A 22,678-nucleotide genomic window follows, 5' to 3' on the forward strand; every position below is an offset into this window, starting at 1 on the left:
TCTCCAAAATAAGGCTATGCGAGTAATATTGAGATGCAATCGATATACTCGAATTCAAGATATGCTGAAAACTTTAAATTGGTTAAAAGTTGAACATTTTATGTATGTCCAATCTATGACATTCTTATTTAAGATGGTAAACCATTTATTGCCTGAGTATTTGAACAGTCAGTTGGTCCCGATTGCAAATGTTCATGAGCATAGCACTAGAGCTGCAAATTCAATAAATTTTTATGTTAGAACAACCAACAAGTCCAGTTCAATGAAAAGCTTGTTTCATAAAGGAATTGTACAGTTCAATAATATACCTTATCACATTAAAAATAGCCATAATGCAACTATCTTTAAGAGATTATTAGTCCATTATATTAAAACTAAGACCTAGAAACCAATTGGCAATGTTTGTTGTACTTCCAGTGTTTTTATTTTTATTTTATTTTTTCTTTTTTTATTTATATATTGAATGTTTCTGATTAATTTAATTTGACAATGCTTATTTCTTTATTTGTTTAGTCTCATGTTTTTAATTTTTGTAAAAATTTTTTGTAATACTTTATGATAATTATACAGCGCTCCTTGCCTTGACAATTCTTATGTAATTTGTACAGGTGTGGAGTGCAATGTTTCTGTTTTGTGTATTATCTATTATGATAAATAAATAAATATCTAAAAAAAAAAAAATTAGTGACCATAGCCATTATGATATCCAACCTCCGATAGGAGATGGAACTTTAAGAAGAAGGATATTGTATTTTGAAGACATCTTCCGAAATAAACATCGAAACATGAAATTTTTCAAATAAAATAGTGGTAAATTTACAGTACATAGTTACGGTTTATTATCTTATCATACATAGTGAGTTTTATGTATGTAACTCCTCAATTATCTCATAAACGGCTTGCAAAGGCTAACAAATACAAAATTTAAACATAAAAGTACACAAATAGTACACGAGAGCACAAGACAGCAGAAACTAAAAATAAATCATAGATTACTTTTTGGTAAGCAGCAACAAATGGAAAAAGAGTACATGATACGAAAGTGACAAGAGGCTCAGAGATTGCAGTGGCCACCCTCTAGTAATAATGAGAATGAGAACAACAGAGGAAAAAGAGGAAAAGAGAAGAAAGGTAGTAAACGAAAAAATAAAAAGTTACAAATTAAAAGAGGAAAGATATAAGAAGAAATTCCAAGAAAAATTAGATAATACTCTGAAAAATAGGGCAAAAAATACAAATATAGAAGAAAAATGGGAATATCTAAAAACCAGCATAATCAAAGCAGCTGGTGGAGAATGGTGGACGGATGAAATACGAGAGAAAATAAAGAACAAAAAAGACAATTGGAAGAGTTACCTAAGCACAAAACAGCCGGAAGATTACGAGGCATATAAAGAAAAAAGGAAAGAGGTTAAAATAGCGGTGAAAGCAGGAAAGGAAAGGTAATGGGAGAGATTTGGACAAAAAATGACAAAATATTATAGGGAAAACCAAAAACTCTTCTACGGCGCATTAAAACAACTCAGGCAAAAGAAAGAGCACACGATGCCGAATATAAAAGACAAGAATGGAAACGTACTAACAGAAGAAAAACAAATAATGGAAAGATGGAGAAAACATTTTAAAGAGCTAACTCATGCAGACACGGACAACATAGGGAGATACAAGAAAGGAATGAAGATCAAAAAGTGGAATCAATAACAAGAGAGGAATTGGAGAAAGCAATATAAAGAGTAAAATTGGGAAAAGCACCAGGCAAGGTTCATATCACCCCGGAAATGATAAAATTCATGGGGACAGAGGGAATGGATAGCATGAAAGAACTAATGAATGATATCATAAATAGAGCAGAATTACCAAAGGACTGGAAGAAAGACACTATATTACCAATACACAAAAAGGGAGACAAGAGAAACTGTAATAATTACCGAGGTATCACCATATTAAGTATCCCTGGGAAGGTATTCGCAAGAATAATAGAGACAAGAATAAAAACCCAAATAGAAACAACTATGGAAGACACACAGTGTGGATTCAGGAAGGACAGAAGCACGCAAGACCTAATAATCACATTAAGACAAGTAAGTGAGAAGGTAATCAAGAAGAATAGAGAGATACATATGTGCTTCATTGACCTGGAAAAGGCGTTTGACAGAATCTGAAGAAAGGAAGCATGGAAGACACTAAAAGAAAGGGGAGTCGACAGACACGTAATAGAAGTAATAAAGTATATTTACAAAAATAATACAAATACAGTAAGAACCAATAACGAGGAATCCAGAGAATTTACTACAAGTCAAGGCGTCAAACAGGGATGCGTGCTGAGTCCACTGCTATTCTCAGTGGTACTGGATGAAGCGATAAAGAAAGCCAAGAGAAGAACGAGAAAACTAACATTAGGATACTGGAAAATGAAACGGACTCAACTATCGGAGCTACTATTTGCAGACGACATGGTATTTATAGCAGAAAACAGAGAAGATTTACAGAAAAATCTTGAAATCCTAGAAGAAGAACTATCAAATATAAATATGAAAATTAATACAGAAAAAACAAAAACAATGATAATTTCAAATACGAGGAAGACACACGCAATAGAATTAGACGGGAAACAACTAGAGCAAGTTGAATATTTTAAATACCTAGGAGTAATAATCGAATCAAATGGTAAACAAGACATGGAAATAAACGAGAAGATGGGACGAACAGGAAGCATATTTAACACAGTGAAAACAACATTTTTGGGGAAAAAAGAGATACCGGAGAAAGTAAAAACGGCAGTCGTTAAATCAGTAGTTAGACCAACAATGATGTATAGCAGCGAGACATGGACATTGACGGGGAGACAAAAATCCAGAGTCAATGCTATGGAAATGAGGTTCCTGGGGAAAATATCAAACAGAAAGAGGACAGACAAAATACGAAACGAAACAATTAGAGGAAACCTAAAACTAGAACCAATCAATGAAAAATAGTGGATGTACAACTTAGATGGTTCGGGCACGTGTGTAGAATATCGAAGGAGAGGCTTACAAAACGAGTGTTCGAAACGAGAGTGCAGGGGAAAAACAAAAGAGGAAGACCAAGAGTTATGTGGGTAGATGAAATCAGGAAAGAAGTCGAGAAGAAGGGATTGACATTGGAAAGTGCAAGAAACCTAAAGCAAGATCGGAAAGCATGGAGACTAAAATGCCAAACTCAACTCTACCAGCCTTACACCTAAAGGTAGAAAGGTTTAGGACTAAGTAAGTAAGTTGCGGTTTATTATCTTATTATACAGAGTGAGTTTTATGTATGTAACTCCTCAATTATCTCATAAACGGCTTGCCTGTTGGCTATGTTCACGTATTCCGTGAGCCGGTCATAGGACAAATCACCCAATTTCAAATGAGCTAAAAATCAACAAACGGCTCTCAAGCACAGCCCATCTCCAACAATTAAAATACTTTGGATATGTTATGACAGCAGACACAAAAAATGTGGAAAAACTTATGATCCAAGGAAAGGTAGAAGGCCGAAGATTACTAGGAAGATCCCTAACAAGATTAGTCCAGTCGGGTTAGACGAATAACAGGCCTAACCTTGCATTAGGAGCTGCCCCAAATTTTATTTTTCTAATCTTTAGGGAGGGTCAATATTAGTATAAATTTAAAATCTCGACTGAATTCCACCGTTGCGTTAGCCGCCATCTTGATTTTAAGAGAGATCCGTTTATGCTCAATATCTCCGCCATTTTCAATTTTTCGACAAAAGGTGTAGTAACTGAAATTGTTGAAAATGCGATTTTCTATAATGTCATTAATTATAATTTTTTTTTTGTGCGGTCGATATTTTCCGAGTTATGAGGGGAAAATAGTGAGAGTTGAAGCATAATTATTGAATTATTGAATTATCTCGTTTATTATTAGTTTTACAACAAATATGTACCTATACAAAAATGAAGAGAATTAAATTCTACACAATTTTGATCTCTTTAATTTTTTGCTAAAATTAATATTTAAGGTAGTACGTATGCGGTAATGGCGCGAGCGTAAAACCGGATTGATTTTATAGCAATTGTTTTTGTTCAATATCTACGCCATTTTCAACTAAAATTGTTCAAAATAAAATTTCCTACAATTTCTTCTTAACAATTTTTTTCATGCGGTTGATATTTTCCGAGTTACATGGGAAAATAGTAAAAAGCGGTAGGGGAAGCATAATTATTGAATTGAATTTTGTTTACGAGCTGCCCCAAATTTTATAATTCTATCCTTTAGCAGAGATCAATAGTAGTGTAAATTTAAAATCTCGACTGAATTCCGCGGTTGCATTAGCCGCCATATTGATTTTAAATGAGAACTGTTGTTGCTTAATATCTCCGCCATTTTCAACTTTTCAACCTAAATGGTGGGAAAGAAAATTGTTGGAAATGCAATTTCCTACAATTTCTTTGGCACAATTTTTTTATACGATCAATATTCTCCGAGTTAGAGGGGAAAATAATGGAAGCGGAGGGGAAGCATAATTATTGAATTGTCTCATTTATTAATAACTTTACGACATAATTGTACATAAACAAAAATAAAGAGAATTATATTTTATACAATTTTTGAAACTTTCAATGAAACATCAACCAAACTAAGTATATAAAAGAGATAAAAAGACATTATATGCATTAAGTTCACTTAATTTTATTAACTAGCGGGTTTGATTGGTTGAATTTGTCTGTCGATATTTTAAGTTTTATGTCAGCTAATATATCGTGATGTTTCAAATTTTTTTGAAGTTATACTTCTTTACGCTCGATAGGAGGGTGAATTTTTATATGTTAAAACCTACGATCCCGGCGCATGCGCATTATAACTTTGTTCTAATTGGATGTTCAAATGACATGTCAAAAATTATTCAGTATGTCGGCTGTGGCAAAGCTGTGGTTTGATTATTTAAGGTTGTTGCGTTTTGAAATTTGTGTGAAAACAAACAAAAAACAAAAGTTAGTTAATACTTATACTGCCTTTTTAAATAGTTTTCATATATATTTTTGGACTTTTGGACTATTTTTAACAAGGACTCATTCTAATTTGGTAAGTAGTTTTTATTATAATCATATTGTAATTATACATTTGGATTAGGTTGGAATAAATTTATTTTCTCAAGAATGGGGATTTTAGAGAGAAATCCGAAATTAGGTCCGATTTTTATTTTTAAATTATGATTTTTTGGCGTAGATTTATTTATCTAGTAGGTATGTAATGCTTTGATTTACATGCTTAATTTGATTACCAACAAAAGTTCTACCAATCTTCATTAATATATTATTTTCTTACTGTTTTGTTATATTTTAATATTTTCTTCCACAAAAATCAAACTACATAATTTGATTTAAATTCAGAATAACTGTCAAACAGTAAAACGTTCAGTTGACCTATTTTTCCGCATGACAAATAATGAGTAATTGGATGAGTGAGTCTAGGCTTCGATTACGAATCAAAGCGTCCCCAAATTCGCGGGTTCGAATCCCGATGCAAGTTTTTATTTTTTATTTTTTTATGCATTTTATGATTACAAGTATGTTTATTATATAATTTTTTTTCAGAAAATGCGTATTTAAAATTTTTGCCAACAATTATTATCGTTCAGCAATCATTTTTTCTTTGTGGCATTTTTCAATGTGTTTGTGTGCGTTTTATTCTTTTATTTTTTTAAATTTTTGGTATTGTCTTAATAAAAATTTTTGGAAAGTAGTAAGTATTAAAATTAGTTTAATATTTAAATAAAATATAAATAAACTGTTTAAAGTACATTATATCAATTTCGTTAAAATCACATAATATGTAATAGAAGTATAACTTCTTACGTGCGTACAAAGTACACACACATTCTTTTTTTTTTAATTTTGGACCTTGGGGGGAATTTTCCCATTTCCCCCCTTGTAGACCCGCCACTAGTTCTCTCGAAAAATTGTAGTAAATCGTAATTGCAACAATTTCAGTTCTTACACTTTTTGTCGAAAAGTTGAAAATGGCGGAGATATTGAACAAAAACAATTGCTACAAAATCAATCAGGTCTTACGCTCGCACCTTTACCACATACGTACTACCTTAAATATTGATTTTATCAAAAAAAAATGTATGGCATCAAAATTATACAAAATTTAATTCTCTTCATTTTTGTATAGGTATATATTTGTTGTAAAACTAATAATAAACGAGATAATTCAATAATTCAATAATTATGCTACAACTGTCACTATTTTCCCCTCATAACTCGGAAAATATCGACCTCACGAAAAAATGTATAATAAATGAAACTATAGAAAATCGCATTTTCAACAATTTCAGTTTTTACACTTTTTGCCAAAAAATTGAAAATGGCGGAGATATTGAGCAAAAACGGTTCTCGTTTAAAATCAAGATGGCGGCTAACGCAACGGCGGAATTCAGTCGAGATTTTAAATTTATACTAATATTCACCAACCCTAAAGATTAGAAAAATAAAATTTGGGGCAGCTCCTAATGCAAGGACAAATGCTATCCCGACTGGGCTAGATGGATTGGCCAAATTATAGGAATATGCACAAGTGGGTCAAGACTGAAAACAGATCTTGCTATTTCAATTCGGATCTTAATCTTTACATCAGGGTTGCACTTTTCGTTTCCTGTGTATCCCAGATATTGGAATCGATGTACTCTTTCAATATCTTTATTCCAAATTGGTCACCTGTAGTATTTACTCTATTGAGCATTATTCATAAATCTTTGATGTTATCGGCTAGTATAAAAGTACCATCTACATATCGAAGATGCCTTCATTGTACTCTTCCAATGCCTCTAGAAATATGTGTCCTGTGTATAGGTTGAAAAGCAATAGCGAAATAATGCAGCTCTGTCTAACTCCTTTAGAACCGAATCCTTGATATTAGGAAAATAAAAATATTCCCTAAAATTAGTGTTATTTTCACTGCCGGATTTACCACTAGGCCGACTAGGCCGCGGCCTAGGACCGCAAGCAAAATCGGGCCGCAGCGTTTTGTAAAAAAAAACATTTTTGGTAAAAAGTTTTACTAATTGAATTGAAATCAGTAAACAATATTTCAAGTAAGAGAATGGCTATTCTACTAAACACGTGGTACAGTATTTTGACAACGTTTTGACAAGAGTAGCAAAACATTAACTGCTACAGACTTGAATGTGACTTGAAACATACAAATCTCTAAAGGAGTATGCATTGAGTCTTTTGATTCCTATGAAAAAGAAGAAAAAAATTGTCTAAAAGTGAAACCTATATTCTTGAAATAAAAAGACGCCCGAAAAGAAATGTTCTCCCTGGCTAAGGCAAAGAAGATAAATCCACTGAACCTCACTTTAATAGCAAAGAAAACTTAAAGATTTAATGTTGTAATTGACACGCTTTATTCAGAATTGAATGAAAGGTCCGAAGTTTATTTCAGTCTTAATGAAGAATATAGATTTAAAAGAACTTATCATTAATTTCCAATGAAGAAATCGGGGTAAACGTTTCTATTTTGACTAAAAAGAATCGAATCGACATAGATGGCGACTTTGGAGAAGAGTTGTACAGTTCAAAGGCTTTGTTGAAGGTATATTTGATGAAGAAAGAGAACTTCATGACAACAAGATTACCAAGCCTCCGAGAAATACACTTTTGGAGTATCTGAAAATCATTCATGAAAAACAGTTAACAACATTATTTCCGAATATGGACACGGCTTTGCGCATTCTACTATGCATGATGACATCTAATGCATCTGGAGAAAGATCATTCAGCGTGTTGAAAAGAATCAAAAACTACTTGAGTATTTCGACTTCTGACGAAGATTCTAGATTGTCTAGTTCGGCCAGTTTTGTTTCAAATGCTGAGCTTTTCACGCCTTAGACTTTAAAAATTTGATTAAAGATTTTGCAGCCAAAAAATCTATAAAAGTGAGTTTTTAGAGTTTAGATATGATATTTATTATAAGAGAATAATGAATAATGAATTGAACGATCTAGAAGTTTATTTGTTGTATTCTTATGCCTGGTTGCACCAACAGATCTTAAGCTTAAGGCGTGCATTAACGAAACATATGCGTTGCACCGTTGAGTCTTAAATCAATGTTCAGCTTGCCACAATGGATTGTCATGTGGATTGCATTGATAAGAATTGAAAATTATGGTGCAACGTATGTGATACTTAAATCGGCCCTATCTATAAGCTGAGCTGGGTTAAGCTGAAGCTTAAGATTTGTTGGTTCAACCAGGCATTAATATTTTTATTTTTCAGTACCGTAGCCTATTACTATTACAGTTCATATTATTTTGCTTGTTCGTTTACTTATAATGTCTTTTCAATTCGGCTTTTTTTAGTTTTGTGTTGTCATCTGTACTTTTCCATCCGAATGAAACAAATGGTATTTAATTTTAACAATTAACTACAATACTATTTATTTATAATATAATCATTTTAGCAATATTAATAATTTTACAAATAACTGTTGTTTACTAACGTTTTGAATTATATATTTTCTATCTTCTTCTTAAGGTGCCTTCTCCAGAGCAAATTGTTCTCTATCTCGAACGGTTCTTAGTATCTAATGTGTGGCCATGCCTGTCCAGGAGCATTTTCTTCTTCCTGATCCTCTTCTTCCTTCCACTTTCCCTTCCATTATGAGTCGTAAAAAGTTGTATCTTTCTCCTATGTAAATTATTTCCTAGATAACTCGTTTTTCTTTTTTGTACAATATTTAGGAATTCTCTCTGTCTCCATTCTCCTCAGCACCTCGTTGTTGGTCACGTGATCTGTCCAAGAGATCTTCAGCATCCTTCGAAAAACCAACATCTCAAAGGCTTCTATAAATATAGAATTCTTTCTATAAATTTTCTTTTTCGAAATTTCTATAAATATAGAAATTATTAGAGCCGTTTTGGCGTTTTAGCCAAATTTGCAAACCAATATTATTTAATTAGTAAATACATTTCAACCTATTTATGTCCGTATTCAAATAGAACATTAGAGGCATTTCTATTCATTTATGTTATACTTTGTATTACGAATTTTAAAAACTAAAATTAAAATAAACGTTTTAATTATTATTATTATTATTATTAAGTCTTTATGCTTTAATTACATAATCGTGAAGTTATCGGGGGCGCTCGGGGTAATTTGGCCTAGGGCCGCAAATACCCTTAATCCGGCACCGGTTATTTTGTGAAGTCTGCATAATGTTTTAGTACAATTTTTACATTTTTAGGACTTCTCAAGAGCAAATACGTCATGCAAACGATACAGTCATTTCATTGAAATCAGCGGCTACTAATGAAGTAGAATTATATCCATTAAATCAAACAAGCAAAATCAATGCAACCCATCGATTGGTTTGCAATACTGAGAATAATGGCTCACAAATTTTAAAGCAGATCAGTTTTGATGACATATTCGACAAAATTGATTTCCATGTAGTCCATTCTTTCACGGTTTTTGCTCTAAATTTTAAAGAACCGCTTGGATTGACATGAAATTTGGCATACATATATCTTACATGTCAAAGAAAAAAAGTGATATTGTGCCGATGTGTGCTTTTACCTTGGGGGTGACTTTCACCCCCTGTTGGGGGTGAAAAAATATATGTCCAAAATAAGTCCGGAAATGGGTAAACTGACTAATTTTAAGTAACTTTTGTTCTATAGAGCTTTTTCGCCAAGTCAACGCTTTTCGAGTTATTTGCGAGTGAATATGTTCATTTTTCAACAAAATAACCACATTTTTAGACGGTTTTTTGCAAATAACTCAAAAAGTAAGTATTTTGTCGAAAAAAATATTCTTAGCAAAAATATAGCCTATAAAAAGTAAAAAAAAATGGTGTACGCGTTAGGTTTCTGGATCTCGTAAAACCAGAGTTATAGCCAATGAAAAATAGATTCATATTTACCAAATTTCAAATAGAATATTTCGACGTGAATTATCCAAAAAATTGAGCACTTTTTGGGGAAAACCCATTATAACTTTTTAAAGTGTTTAAAAAAGCTTTTTTTCTGTTTTTAGAAAAAGTTTTTAACATTAAATTTAAACAAGTTACGCTCAAAATAAAGTAGGCCCCTTTTGTTTTTGCAAAAAAAAAATCGGGAAGACCACCCCCTAATTAGCAACTTAAATGAAATTAATCGTTACCGCTCCACAAATTATTTTACTTATGTTGTATTTATATAATCTGTAAGTTTCATCGATTCAAAGTGCTTATTTTTGAAAAAATTTGGTTTCAAAATAAAATTTTTCAAAATTTAAATTTTGAAAAATATGCTTTTTTTCAAAATAACTTAAAAATTGTTAGAGATACCAAAAATCTCGAAAAACAAAAAAAGTCAGATTGGATTTTCTGAATATCATGTATTTTTTTGGTTTTGTGTTAGACAAAAATTGATTAAGATTTGATGTTTCTTAATTTGCATACATTCGTGATCAGTGACTCGTTCAACCCATTTTAACTACAGCCCTTTCAATAATAAGGACTTTGAACCGATGAAACTTACAGATCATATAAACAATATATACACGAGTCAAGAAACTTGTGAAGTCGTAACGATTAAGTTCATTTAAGATACTAATTAGGGGGTGATTTTCTCGATTTTTTTACCAAAACCAAAAGGGATTAACTTTATTTTGAGCGTAACTTGTTTAATTTTGATGCTAGAAATTTTTTTTAAACAAAAATGAAGCTTTTTTAACGCTTTAAATAAGTCGTAATGAGTTTTCCCCGAAATGTGCTTCATTTTTAGTTATTTCACGTTATTATTCCATTTGGAATTTGACGAGTATGAACCTATTTTTCATTAGCTATAACTCTGCTTCTACTAGGTGTAGAGACGTGATATATACACCATTTTTTAAAATTTTTTACAAGCTGTAGAGAATTTTTGCTGAGAATGTTTTTTCGAAAAAATTCTTACTATTTGAGTTATTTGCGAAAAACCGTCTAGAATCGTGGTTATTTTGTTGAAAGAATGAACATATTCACTGCCAAATAACTCGAAAAGTATTGACTTAGTGAAAAAACTCTATAGAACAAAAGTTACTTAAAATTAGCCAGTTTATCCATTTCCTGACTTTCTTTGGACGAATATTGTTTCACCCCCAAAAGGGGGTGAAAACCACCCCCAGGGCAAAAGCACATATTGGCACAATATCACTTTTTTTCTTTGACTTGTTAGCTATGTGTATGCCAAATTTCATGTCAATCCAAGCGGTTCTTTAAGATTTAGAGGTTTTGCAATATTTTACCGTTAAAGAACGGACTAATGGACAAATACAAAAATCATTAAAACAGACTACGCTATATATATTTACAGTGCTCTAATGGCACTAGCTATTGTTTTAACTCACTACTGCCTTTATTTCCATAATCTGTTGTGGTTTTTCCTTTTGTTATTTTTCTATTTTTGCTGAAAACACGTTGTAACTCTTCCTCCTGATCTCTTCTTCTCTGCTTGGCGTTTTCGTCGTTTGTGTTACCGTCGCTTTCCATTCGAAATTGATTTTTACCCTTATCTTCAGTACCCATTAGAGATAGTTTGTTTCATCGCAATAAGGGCCTCGCCCGAATCGACCCCTCTGAAGCTTGGCCTTACTCAGTGTAACTTCTCACTTTATTTTTTTTGTGTATTGTTTTGAGCAGTATATATTGTATTGAGTAGTATATACTCTTTCTATAAATTCTCGATATTAAAAAATAAAATGATACATATTTCCTAATATTAGTGTTATTTGGTGAAGTCTACATAATATTTTAGTACAATTTTTATATTTTTAGGACTTCTCAAGAGCAAATACGTCATTCAAACGGTACAGTTATTTCATTGCAATCAGCGGATATTAATGAAGTAGAATTATATCCAATAAATCAGACAACTAAAATCGATGCAACCCATCGGTTGGTTTACAATATTGAGAATAATGGCTCACAAATTTTAAAGCAGATCAGTTTTGATGACATATTTGACAAAATTGATCTTCATGGACAAATACAAAAGATCATTAAAACAGACTACGCTATATATATTTACAGTGCTCTAATGGCACTAGCTATTATTTTAACGATAATCAGATCTTTTCTTTTCTACAAATGTTGCATGTTGTCATCTGCTAATTTGCACAAAAGCATATTCCACACGTTACTTAAAGCTCCGATGAGATTTTTTGATACAAATCCTAGCGGAAGGATTCTTAACCGATTTTCTAAAGACATGGGTGCTATAGATGAAGTGCTGCCAAAAGTTTTGTTAGACAGCTGTCAAGTAAGTAAATTTAGTATATTTTTAAAAACAAAAACTTCTTATTAGTGTGCATATAGATTACCATCTAAACCCGATTTCAGGACAAACTAGTTTCAATAATAGGATTAATTGTTATATTCTAGTCCAAACTGATTCGTCCTAAGCCCGATGGAATAAACCATTTTAGTCCAGGCCATACTGGTAGGCCTGGATCCCACGTAATAAAAAAAAGCTGGTTAATAGCAAGTTGAAAATTTGTTAATAGCTTAACGGTGTCTACAGTCCGTCCCACCTTGATTTTACAGTATAGGGAACATAGGCAATGCAGTCCTTATGAGAGTTTTTAGCGCGGTGATGCCAATTTTATCAAAAAGAGTTTGTAATCGAACATTAGAGAGATTAAATTAAAACTCTTTTAGAAAGACAATCCACAATTAGAATTCGTATGCGTTTAAGTTATTTGATATTGTTATGACAGTTCCGTAGATTGTTCCTACATAGAAAGAGTCCCTCGACGTGAAAGAAGAAGTAGTCAGGTACGAGAATATTCTGGATGTCATGGAATAACCCAGAAATGTCTGGTGACATCTAGAACGTCAGAAAACTATATAAACATAGTTGATATTAGTGTTTGACATTCTATAGTTCAGTTGTATTTGAGATTTTGAGTATAAAAAGTTGTCAGTTTGTTCAAGTTGTTAACGTATTGTAATATTGTATTGGAGTTTAAATAGAGTATTTTAAAGAAGTTGTAACATTGGCGACAGCGGTGGGATAAGAAGACATTAAGTAATTTGTATATGGTCAATACAAGATCTACTAAATTCGAGAAAGAAATGGATACATCCGGACCACCAGAATGGTCTATTATATCGGAAGTGGGAAAGTCCCGATGGAGTACGTATAGTTCAACAAGTGGTACTGCCAAAATCACACATTAAAAGTGTGTTGCAAGAACTTCATAGCAGCCTGTCTGGAGGACATTTTGGGGTAAAAAGAACACTGGCCAGGGTTCGAGACAGATTTTATTGGATCAATTGTCGCCGAGATGTAGAAGAATGGTGTAAGAAATGCGACTTATGTAACGGTAGAAAAGGCCCTAGAACAAGAAGTCGTGGTAAAATGGCACAATATCTTTCCAGAGAGCCTTTTGAACGACTTGCAGTTGATATTCTCGGTCCACTTCCAACGACAGAGAGAGGTAACAAGTACTTAATGGTTGCAATGGATTATTTTTCAAAATGGCCTGAAATTGCACCTCTTCCTAATCAAGAAGCGACGACTGTAGCAGAAGCATTCATAACACACGTCGTATCAAGACATGGAGTTCCTTTAGAGTTGCATTCTGATCAGGGACGAAATTTTGAATCCGAATTATGGCAAGAATTAATGAAAATCTTGGGTATTAAGAAAACTCGAACTAAGCCTCTCCACCCACAATCAGACGGAATGATCGAAAGACATAATAGAACTATTTGTCAATACCTCTCAATGTTTGTTGCTGATAATCAAAAAGATTGGGATACCCTAATACCTCTATTCCTGTTAGCCTACAGAAGTTCTGAACATGAAGCAACCGGTTATTCTCCATCAATGGTGATCACCGGAAGAGAAATGAAGCTTCCTCAAGATCTTATTTTCGGAAAATTGCCTACCTGTGAAGAAGAACCTTCATCCCTGACGTACCTAGAAAGCTTAAGAGAAAAACTGGAAAAAGTCCACGAATTTGCTCGTAAAAGTTTGAAGCTTCAAAGTGATAAAGCCAAGTCCAGGTTCGATGTGCAAGCTACAGGGACAACTTTCGAAAGAGGTGATCCAGTATGGCTATACAATCCCACACGCAAGAAAGGACTTTGTCCGAAACTTCAACGAAACTGGGAAGGCCCGTACACCGTCTTAAAGAAAATAAATGATCTGGTCTACCGCATCCAGTTTTCAGCGAGAAGTAAACCCAAGGTAGTTCACATTGAGAGATTAGCCCCATATCATGGAACTGATCCACCCTGTTGGCTTCAACCAGACCCTGATAGACCAGTTATTCGAGGCGAATAACTATAAAGGAGGGAGCAGTGTTATGACAGTTCCGTAGATTGTTCCTACATAGAAAGAGTCCCTCGACGTGAAAGAAGAAGTAGTCACGTACGAGAATATTCTGGATGTCATGGAATAACCCAGAAATGTCTGGTGACATCTAGAACGTCAGAAAACTATATAAACATTATGTGTTTGACATTCTATAGTTCAGTTGTATTTGGATTTTGAGTATAAAAAGTTGTCAGTTTGTTCAAGTTGTTAACGTATTGTAATATTGTATTGGAGTTTAAATAAAGTATTTTAAAGAAGTTGTAACAATATACTATAGTAATTACGCATATGAATCCTAAAATTGTACACTAAGCATCAAAATTAACGCACCACCTTAAAAATGGGACATTTTTGTTGGCACTGTTGTCCAATTTTAGTGCTTTTCTAATATATGTTTTAGCTTTATTCTTCAAGAATATCGATGTAATAATATTGTTGCTAAACAGATAAGTGTCATTGGTTACCGAGTTTAACAATGATAGTGTGTTTTTTCCTCAAAGTTTGGAAAACCTTGTGGAAAATTCTAGCATATATAAAAAAACTGTGGCCTTGGGCTTTCTTCACATTTTACTTGTTGATTCATTCGCTTATGTTAGATAATAAAAAAGTTAGGTACTTTAACAACTAGCAACGTTCTTCATCAATACAGGGTGTTTCTAAATAAGTGCGACAAACTTTAAGGGGTAATTCTGTATGAAAGAATAATGACCGTTTGCTTTATAAGCATATGTCCGCCAATGCTTCGTTTCCGAGATACGGGATGTCGAATTTTTCTTTACAAACTTACGATTTATTTATTGCTCTAAAACCGGTTGAGATATGCAGATTAAATTCGGTAAGTTTTAAGAGGTAGTTATTGAGCATTTTGTTGGCATACAATTACGAATTTTATATTCACCATTGGCGTGCATACGGGTAATATGACCGGATAATATGACCCGTATGCACGCCAATGGTGAATATAAAATAAAAACCTTAATTACCTACTAAATTTCACGCCTCTTAAAACCTACTAAATTTCATTTGCAAGATCCAATTTAAGATTTTCAAGTATCCCCCCATCCCACCTCTGTGGGGGTTCGTGTTTGGTGCCATTCGATAGATTTTTCAAAAATATTGAATACGTGTATTTTTCACTTTATCGATCTGGTGTTCATTTAAACTGGGTTTGTATTTAAAATTTTGAATGTACCCCCACCCCTTTCTGTGGCGGAGGTGTCGTGTTTAGTATTATTCGATAGATTTTTGAAAAATATTGGAGACGTATTTTTTAGTTTTTCGATCTGAGGTTCATTTCGCGAAATATTCGCTTTTTTTGTGAAACTTTGTGATTCGCCCATATTCTTACTGGCAAAGACAACAAGCTGCCTGAAAGTTACCGGCCTATCGCCTTACTCAGTTGCTGTTATAAATTACTAGAACGACTCTTATATAATAGAATATGTAACACCATTGAGGACGCTGTACCAATTGAGCAAGCTGGATTTAGAAAAGGACGAAGCTGTTGTGACCAAGTGCTGTCCTTAACTACATTCATCGAAGCTGGCTTTGAAAGACGTGAAAAATCTGCCATAACATTTATAGACCTTACGGCTGCCTATGACACTGTGTGGAGAGAGGGTCTTATTTATAAGTTGATGAAAATCATACCCTGTCTCAAAACTTGCCAGCTGATAAACAATCTACTAACTAACAGACTGTTTCAGGTATATATAAATGATGCACGAAGTAGCGTTAGAAAACTTAACAACGGCTTACCTCAAGGCTCAGTGCTAGCTCCTTTATTATTTAACCTTTATACGGCGGATATACCTGAAACAAAATCGAGAAAATTCGCTTATGCAGACGACCTGGCCATTGGCTTCCAAGATAATAGTAAGGAAGCTGGAGAACGAGCTCTAAACGAGGACCTAACTACACTTAGTAACTACTTTAAGAACTGGCGCTTACGTCCTAACACAAGCAAAACTGAAACCTGTCTCTTTCACCTGTCGAATCAACTTGCGGGCGATACCCTCAATGTAACTCTAAATGATGCAGCTATCAAACATAACAACAACCCCAAATATCTAGGCATCACACTTGATAGAACACTCACCTTCAAAAGCCATCTTACAAACGCAGCCGGTAAACTGAGAACAAGAAACAATATAATAACAAAACTTGCTGGAACAACTTGGGGTGCTTCTGCAGATACTCTTCGGACCTCTGCTCTAGCTTTGGTTTTTTCAGTGGCAGAATATTGTGCACCAGTATGGTTAAATAGTGCACATACAAACAAAATCGATGTCCAACTTAATCAAACCATGAGAATAATCACTGGAACAATAAAATCAACCCCAGTGAGATGGCTGCCTACTTTGAGCAATATTGCTCCACCAGATCTACGCCGTACAGCAGCATTAGTGAGAGAGTATCAGAAAATTGTAGCCAACATACAATTACCAATCCATCAAGACATACCAGACATCTCAAAAGAGCACCAGCGACTGAGGTCTAGAAATCCTCCAATCAGAACTGCCCGAACAATTGGTGATTCCTATGATATACAAAGGCAATGGTCCACAAGATGGATGCCAACAATAGCAGCAGACTATATTCAGATATCCATCCCAACCCAGGGTTTCATCGGATCGGGTCTGCCCCGGCCCACCTGGGCGAGGCTTAATCGCATACGTACCGGACATGGTAAATGTGCTGATTCTCTGTTCAAATGGGGTCGTGCAGAAAGTCCACAGTGTGATTGTGGATCGCCTAGACAGACCATAAGTCATTGTGTTTCAGATTGCCTAAATCGTGCCTACCGTGGAAACCTCCAGGACTTTGTGGAATGCTCCCCAGATGCAATTGAATGGCTATGTAAATTGGACATTAATATTTAGATTCATTCATTATGTTTTGGTGTTTGAATAATATATATTATATTTGTGTATTTATCGTACTGAAAAAGTCCATACGCTAAATAAAATAAAAACCTAATAATTCTTGATAATAGATCTTTTTTGGACCCCCCTTAACGAACTCCCCTATATTAAGAGCCAATATATCGTAGAGGTACATTTACAGGGTACAAGGTTTCTCCCCATATGATAACCTGACGCACTCGAATAACTGCAAAAATCCCCGCTTGGGCTATGCTACCACATTGAGGAAGTCGAGGAAAAAAGAGAAGGGAAAAACTCAGAAGAAAATAGATAGGTATGTCAGATCGAAGAAATCGAAAGTAATACAGGAAAACTAATTAAATAATAATTAAAGATGAGGGCCAAAAATAGAAATGAATGGAAAATGTGTAAAAAAAAGAACCGAATTGGAATCCGACGACTGACAGGCAAAAGGATATGAGAAAAAAAATAAAAATAATTGTTGCAAATGTTTTACAGATAATTATGTGCTCTTCTCCTTTTCTTCTTTTTTAATTATGGGAGTTCTTTTTTAATTGTGCATTTAATTCTATCTTTTAAAATTTATTTATAAATGGTCTTAAAATATCATTAAACAATTGAGTGAAATATTAACTTTATCCAAGCTTAAATATTTTTTAAATGCCCCCTGATTTTAAAAGGCAAAGACTTCGTTTTGCAACACAACATAATGAAAAAAATTTTACCATGCAAGATTAAAAAATACTCTTTTTGGTAATTATTTTCGTTTTTATTTCTAGATTTTTGTGGTAATGGCTGGAATTTTAGTTAGCATCACTGTTTCAAATTATTATATACTTATACTACTGGTTCCAATGGGGTACATATTTTTAAAGTTTAAAGATTGGTATGTAGCAACTGCCAAAGTTCTTAAACACATAGAAGGAATAAGTAAGTAAAATAATTTATTGTAATAAAAATATTAATTTATAATTTTTTTTTGTAAATTTTGGTATATTTTTATTTGTAGTAATACAATTTAAGATTTTTAACATTATTTGACTTATGTAAAATTTATTTTCAAAATAAAATTCTTTTATTTTTATTAAAAGTTATTCTAAAACCAATACTGACTGGGCTGAGATATATGAGAACAACGAGGATAAATACTAAATAAGTGAATTTTTTTAATACATATATTGTTTAATAAAAAATGCGTGGCCTAAGTGTCCTCTATTTGCTTTCTCCTATTTTCGTCGTCTCTACGTGATTATATATTGTAAAATCCGGAGATATGGGATGCAGCCAGAAAGAAGTTTATTAACGAAAAGTCTTAGATTTAAAATATTGTTTATTATATTTTTATTTCAATTATTCTAATTGTTTAAAAAGTAGTAAACTTTGTATCTGGGGCTTTTCGTTGTTTTCCTCGTAATACGAGAGATGTCGCTGTATTGCGTCTCAAAAGGTGGGTTCATTGCATCGCGATGGTTTGCCTTAAAAGAGGCAGAATGTTTGTATTCCCTTCAGAGTTGTAACTGCATAAACTTCACTGATGATGCATAAGGATGCTGAAATAGTTGCTATATGGAGATGGTAGTCCAACTCTGAATCGAATATAAACAAAACCTGCCTTGAACCCTTTTTAATCTTTTTCATTTTACTCAGTTTTTGAGTATTTAGAAACTGTCTTTCGGTCCTTTTCCTAGACGAAGAGAAGGTAAATGCGTGGCCTAAGTGTCCTCTATTTGCTTTCTCCTATTTTCGTCGTCTCTACGTGATTATATATTGTAAAATCCGGAGATATGGGATGCAGCCAGAAAGAAGTTTATTAACGAAAAGTCTTAGATTTAAAATATTGTTTATTATATTTTTATTTCAATTATTCTAATTGTTTAAAAAGTAGTAAACTTTGTATCTGGGGCTTTTCGTTGTTTTCCTCGTAATACGAGAGATGTCGCTGTATTGCGTCTCAAAAGGTGGGTTCATTGGATCGCGATGGTTTGCCTTAAAAGAGGCAGAATGTTTGTATTCCCTTCAGAGTTGTGACTGCATAAACTTCACTGATGATGCATAAGGATGCTGAAATAGTTGCTATATGGAGATGGTAGTCCAACTCTGAATCGAATATAAACAAAACCTGCCTTGAACCCTTTTTAATCTTTTTCATTTTACTCAGTTTTTGAGTATTTAGAAACTGTCTTTCGGTCCTTTTCCTAGACGAAGAGAAGGTAAATGCGTGGCCTAAGTGTCCTCTATTTGCTTTCTCCTATTTTCGTCGTCTCTACGTGATTATATATTGTAAAATCCGGAGATATGGGATGCAGCCAGAAAGAAGTTTATTAACGAAAAGTCTTAGATTTAAAATATTGTTTATTATATTTTTATTTCAATTATTCTAATTGTTTAAAAAGTAGTAAACTTTGTATCTGGGGCTTTTCGTTGTTTTCCTCGTAATACGAGAGATGTCGCTGTATTGCGTCTCAAAAGGTGGGTTCATTGCATCGCGATGGTTTGCCTTAAAAGAGGCAGAATGTTTGTATTCCCTTCAGAGTTGTAACTGCATAAACTTCACTGATGATGCATAAGGATGCTGAAATAGTTGCTATATGGAGATGGTAGTCCAACTCTGAATCGAATATAAACAAAACCTGCCTTGAACCCTTTTTAATCTTTTTCATTTTACTCAGTTTTTGAGTATTTAGAAACTGTCTTTCGGTCCTTTTCCTAGACGAAGAGAAGGTAAATGCGTGGCCTAAGTGTCCTCTATTTGCTTTCTCCTATTTTCGTCGTCTCTACGTGATTATATATTGTAAAATCCGGAGATATGGGATGCAGCCAGAAAGAAGTTTATTAACGAAAAGTCTTAGATTTAAAATATTGTTTATTATATTTTTATTTCAATTATTCTAATTGTTTAAAAAGTAGTAAACTTTGTATCTGGGGCTTTTCGTTGTTTTCCTCGTAATACGAGAGATGTCGCTGTATTGCGTCTCAAAAGGTGGGTTCATTGGATCGCGATGGTTTGCCTTAAAAGAGGCAGAATGTTTGTATTCCCTTCAGAGTTGTGACTGCATAAACTTCACTGATGATGCATAAGGATGCTGAAATAGTTGCTATATGGAGATGGTAGTCCAACTCTGAATCGAATATAAACAAAACCTGCCTTGAACCCTTTTTAATCTTTTTCATTTTACTCAGTTTTTGAGTATTTAGAAACTGTCTTTCGGTCCTTTTCCTAGACGAAGAGAAGGTAAATGCGTGGCCTAAGTGTCCTCTATTTGCTTTCTCCTATTTTCGTCGTCTCTACGTGATTATATATTGTAAAATCCGGAGATATGGGATGCAGCCAGAAAGAAGTTTATTAACGAAAAGTCTTAGATTTAAAATATTGTTTATTATATTTTTATTTCAATTATTCTAATTGTTTAAAAAGTAGTAAACTTTGTATCTGGGGCTTTTCGTTGTTTTCCTCGTAATACGAGAGATGTCGCTGTATTGCGTCTCAAAAGGTGGGTTCATTGCATCGCGATGGTTTGCCTTAAAAGAGGCAGAATGTTTGTATTCCCTTCAGAGTTGTAACTGCATAAACTTCACTGATGATGCATAAGGATGCTGAAATAGTTGCTATATGGAGATGGTAGTCCAACTCTGAATCGAATATAAACAAAACCTGCCTTGAACCCTTTTTAATCTTTTTCATTTTACTCAGTTTTTGAGTATTTAGAAACTGTCTTTCGGTCCTTTTCCTAGACGAAGAGAAGGTAAATGCGTGGCCTAAGTGTCCTCTATTTGCTTTCTCCTATTTTCGTCGTCTCTACGTGATTATATATTGTAAAATCCGGAGATATGGGATGCAGCCAGAAAGAAGTTTATTAACGAAAAGTCTTAGATTTAAAATATTGTTTATTATATTTTTATTTCAATTATTCTAATTGTTTAAAAAGTAGTAAACTTTGTATCTGGGGCTTTTCGTTGTTTTCCTCGTAATACGAGAGATGTCGCTGTATTGCGTCTCAAAAGGTGGGTTCATTGCATCGCGATGGTTTGCCTTAAAAGAGGCAGAATGTTTGTATTCCCTTCAGAGTTGTGACTGCATAAACTTCACTGATGATGCATAAGGATGCTGAAATAGTTGCTATATGGAGATGGTAGTCCAACTCTGAATCGAATATAAACAAAACCTGCCTTGAACCCTTTTTAATCTGTTTAATAAAAATTAATCCCATTTTTAAGATCACGCATAGGGAGATTATGATTTCTAGTGATACTTGGAATAGAATTAACCAAAAGACTACGTTTATATAATTTCCACCCAAATGTCGCTTGATCTATAAAGACAGACGAATAGAGATGAAAAATCAATTAGTTAGATCAACATAATAACTGTTGTTCTGAAGCTATTTTCTTGTGGCATTTTTACAATTTTAACTATTTAGAATGGGAAATAAGCCACAATATTATTAAAAAATGATTTTTATTAACGTTTCGACGCCCAAATCGGGTGCCGTTGTCAAAATACAAAATACTATTAATATAAACAAAAATGTTGTTGCTTAGTAAAAAAATTCTTCTAATAATTTATTTAATTTGACTCATTTATATCGGCAATTCAGATACATTATAATTATAATGAGTCAAATTAAATAAATTATTAGAAGAATTTTTTTACTAAGCAACAACATTTTTGTTTATATTAATAGTATTTTGTATTTTGACAACGGCACCCGATTTGGGCGTCGAAACGTTAATAAAAATCATTTTTTAATAATATTGTGGCTTATTTCCCATTCTAAATAGTTAAAACATAATAACTAAAATTAAAGATATATGTATACAGGGTGTTTGGTAACGAATGGGCCATAGCTTAACCTCAGATTTCTGAGGTTAAAATAGGTCGATTTAAGCTAACTTACCCTAGTACTAAAGTTGATAATCACCGAAATACAGGGTGTCAAAGTTTTATTTTATTTATTTTTGAATATTTCCTGACAGACATGGTATAACAACACGAAATTTGGTAAGTGGGTGTTTTTGGGACGAGAAACCTAAATTCCCCATCAAAAATTATATATTACCCAGAGATCGTCACATACGTCTTTCAGCGCTCATTTAATACTTTCAATTTTTTTTATCCCCCCTCTACTTAATTACGAGATAAAAACTTTTGTTACTCTATTATTTTTACTTAAAAAGTATACTTCATTCATCTCACTAAACTCAACCGTTTTCGAGATAAACGCATTTTAAATCTACGATGCAAAATTCTTTTTTTGCATTTCATTGTAGCTACTAAAAACCATTATTTGACATTATCATAGAATACAGAATAGAATATTATTTATTTATCCAATGAGATCACAATGATATCGGACAAGTCATAGGTATAATTACATAAAATACAATCAACAAAATATAAATTAATAAAAAAAAAGATATTATGCAATATAGAGCGTCTCTGAACCCCGTCGGTCCTCATT

The 22,678-nt window shown here is 33.3% G+C and overlaps 1 protein-coding gene across 1 annotated transcript in view; it reads left to right on the forward strand.

Moving 5' to 3' along the window:
• Positions 1 to 22,678, forward strand: part of LOC126887933 (ATP-binding cassette sub-family C member 4-like) — a 239,916-nt gene that overhangs the window by 144,191 nt on the left and 73,047 nt on the right. Inside the window, exons 10-11 of the mRNA XM_050655871.1 lie at positions 11,787 to 12,270; positions 17,999 to 18,149. Of these exons, the coding sequence (XP_050511828.1) occupies positions 11,787 to 12,270; positions 17,999 to 18,149 (635 nt within the window). The remainder of the gene's footprint in view (positions 1 to 11,786; positions 12,271 to 17,998; positions 18,150 to 22,678) is intronic.

Source organism: Diabrotica virgifera, chromosome 7, assembly GCF_917563875.1.
Source record: "Diabrotica virgifera virgifera chromosome 7, PGI_DIABVI_V3a".
Classification (NCBI taxonomy): domain Eukaryota; kingdom Metazoa; phylum Arthropoda; class Insecta; order Coleoptera; family Chrysomelidae; genus Diabrotica; species Diabrotica virgifera.